The sequence below is a fragment of the Triticum dicoccoides genome, chromosome 4A, assembly GCF_002162155.2.
Source record: "Triticum dicoccoides isolate Atlit2015 ecotype Zavitan chromosome 4A, WEW_v2.0, whole genome shotgun sequence".
NCBI lineage: Eukaryota > Viridiplantae > Streptophyta > Magnoliopsida > Poales > Poaceae > Triticum > Triticum dicoccoides.
The window spans coordinates 715,491,687-715,494,063 of NC_041386.1; the positions used below are offsets into that span (position 1 = coordinate 715,491,687).

General features: G+C 49.7%; 1 protein-coding gene across 1 annotated transcript; it reads right to left on the reverse strand.

Moving 5' to 3' along the window:
- Positions 1-789: 789 nt before the first annotated feature.
- On the reverse strand, positions 790-1,902 carry LOC119284207 (BTB/POZ and MATH domain-containing protein 2-like). Its single transcript, XM_037563426.1, has one exon. It carries the CDS (start codon positions 1,900-1,902, stop codon positions 790-792), a length of 1,113 nt encoding a protein of 370 aa, XP_037419323.1.
- Positions 1,903-2,377: the final 475 nt, after the last annotated feature.

The window sequence follows — 2,377 nt, forward strand, 5'->3', positions numbered from 1 at the left end:
CGAGGGGAGGGGGGGCGACGGGGGGCATTACTAACATTTTTTTTTTCAAAACTACTAATGGCGCACGGCCGGTGTGGTGCGCCATTACTATGTCAACTAGTAATGGCGCACTATACAACGGTGCGCCATTAGTAATAAATTTTTTTTATGTTTTTTTTTCAAAACTACTAATGGCGAGTAATATATTACTAATGGCGCACCGACACATGGTGCGCCATTGTGCGCCATTAGTGACCATATCATCTATAGCCCTTTTCCTAGTAGTGCACCCCACCCGCCTGCTCTTCCAGGTCAGGCTCCCGGCGCCAACTCTTCGACTGGCCTGGTGCAAGCCTGGCCCATGGATTGACGCGCGCCTGATGCCGGTGTTCTTGGTCCCTGCCCCGGCACCTCTCCGCAGCAAGCCTACTTCGCCGGCCCGGCCACGCCATCGTTCCCGCCCGGCTACGGTGCCTATGGCGCCCCTCCCGGCTACGACTATGGCTCCCCCGGCGCCAGCTCCAGTACCGCGCCACCGCCGGCGTAGCCCCAGCCTTGGGACATGGGGCCGCTAAACACGGCCCTTCAGGCCGCGTCCACCTCGACTCCGTCTGCTGGGAGCACCTCGTACTGGTACCTCGACTCCGGCGCAACGGTGCACATGACCGCCAACCCTGGTACCCTCCATTCTTTGCATACACAGATAGAAGATTTTTGTTTCCTAACAAAAGGGCAACCAACATAGATAGTGCTTTGGCAGGCACACATTCAACCATACTTAAGAGAACCAAGTCGAAACATGCCTAAACATTAAACTAATTTATGAGCGACGATCATGAGCCATACTACGAAAATTGCCATGTTGATATCCTTTGCTGCTACGAGCGGAATAGGCGAGGGCCTAGCAATGAGCTCTCTAAGGACAGACGGGCAGCTTCTTTTGAGATGCTCGTAACCATCACTTGTCATCATCGTCTGCAAATTGGAGGGTGAGGCAAGGAACTGCATACATGCTTTCTTTAGCCCATGACAACTATGCTGCTCAGCCAAAACCAAGATGGTCGCCACCATACCGGCATCGATGTGGTTGCATAGCTTGTGCTCACATATCAGTTTTAGCCTCTCAATGTCGTACCTGTCCGCCGCCACGAGCAGATGGCTTGCCATCATCACATCTAGACTTTCCATGTCAGACGCGGGTAGCGTGTCGGTGTATATGAAATAGAGCAAGCACTTGAAGACGTGAGCTTCCATCTCATGGATTTCAATGAGACTGTCGTGTTTCTCTTTCATGGGCCCAAGGAGCTCTGCCTTGAACACGTGTGACCTAGCAGCGAGCACGAGCCTATGAGCCGAGAACTTGTCCCCGCCCACAAGAAAGGTGACGTCCGCTCCATCCATGGTCTCTAGCAGGTTGCCGAAGTGCCGATGCAAGTCGCTTGGTGGAACCGCAACAAACTGGTCCTTTTCTTCACTTTGGGTGTTGTTGATGAGGACGGTTAGATCAAACCGGATGCTGAAGCAGTCATCCAGTAGATGTGTGGATCCCTCTAAAGCAGCTTCCTGGAATGTGTAGCGAATAGATGAACCTTTGTGTGGGAAGATATGATCACGGGTGCGCGGCCGCATTGGTAGCCCATCCTTGTCAATAATGCTAAATATGGTTTCCGCCTTCACGTTGGTGGCATCAGCTGAATCAAGAACCAGGCGAACGACTATGAATCCCGCAGGTTTTTCCGAGTCACTGTTGGGGTAGTATCTCACAACCCAGTTGTGGCCTCCAACACTGAAAGGGGGAGAAGCCATGTACTCGCCCTTGTTCAACAGCCCCTTGGCTCTTGAGTGTCCATCTACCTTGACCACGCATGACTTTTTCTCAGATTGAGCTACCATGGTAGCAGAAACCTTGCACCCGTCTGCCATGGCCCTGCTCATCGAGGTTGCTTACTTAGCTACTTCTTTCCGTCGAGATGAGCAACACGCACCAAGTAGAATCAACGCTTGGAAGGATCGAGATGAGGTTGATTGATCTGGGCGTCTGTTCCTTGCGCCCTGGGAAACGATTTATGTTTATGTTTATGTATGGCCTTGTCTTACTTTATTTCTCATCTCACGGCACCGATGGCCCGGGTTCGATACCGACGTAGACTAGTGTTTGATACTAATTCCCAACATCTTCTCAAAAAAAAAAATCCCAATAAAAATAGAACGTGCAGGGCAAAACGCCACAGGATTATTAAATGGGCCACCTCGGCTGCAGCCCATGTACATTTTTCTCTTCTTTTTCTCTGGCTTTTTACAATTATAATGAATCAAACATATTATATTTGTTAATAAAAATGTAAATTAAATACTATGTTACAAATATTTAATATTTGTACATAGTATGAAAAATAAG

Coding starts and splice junctions, on each gene's coding strand:
- LOC119284207 (XM_037563426.1), bottom strand. CDS start 1,902: ATGGCAGACGGGTGCAAGGTTTCTGCTACCATGGTAGCTCAATCTGAG.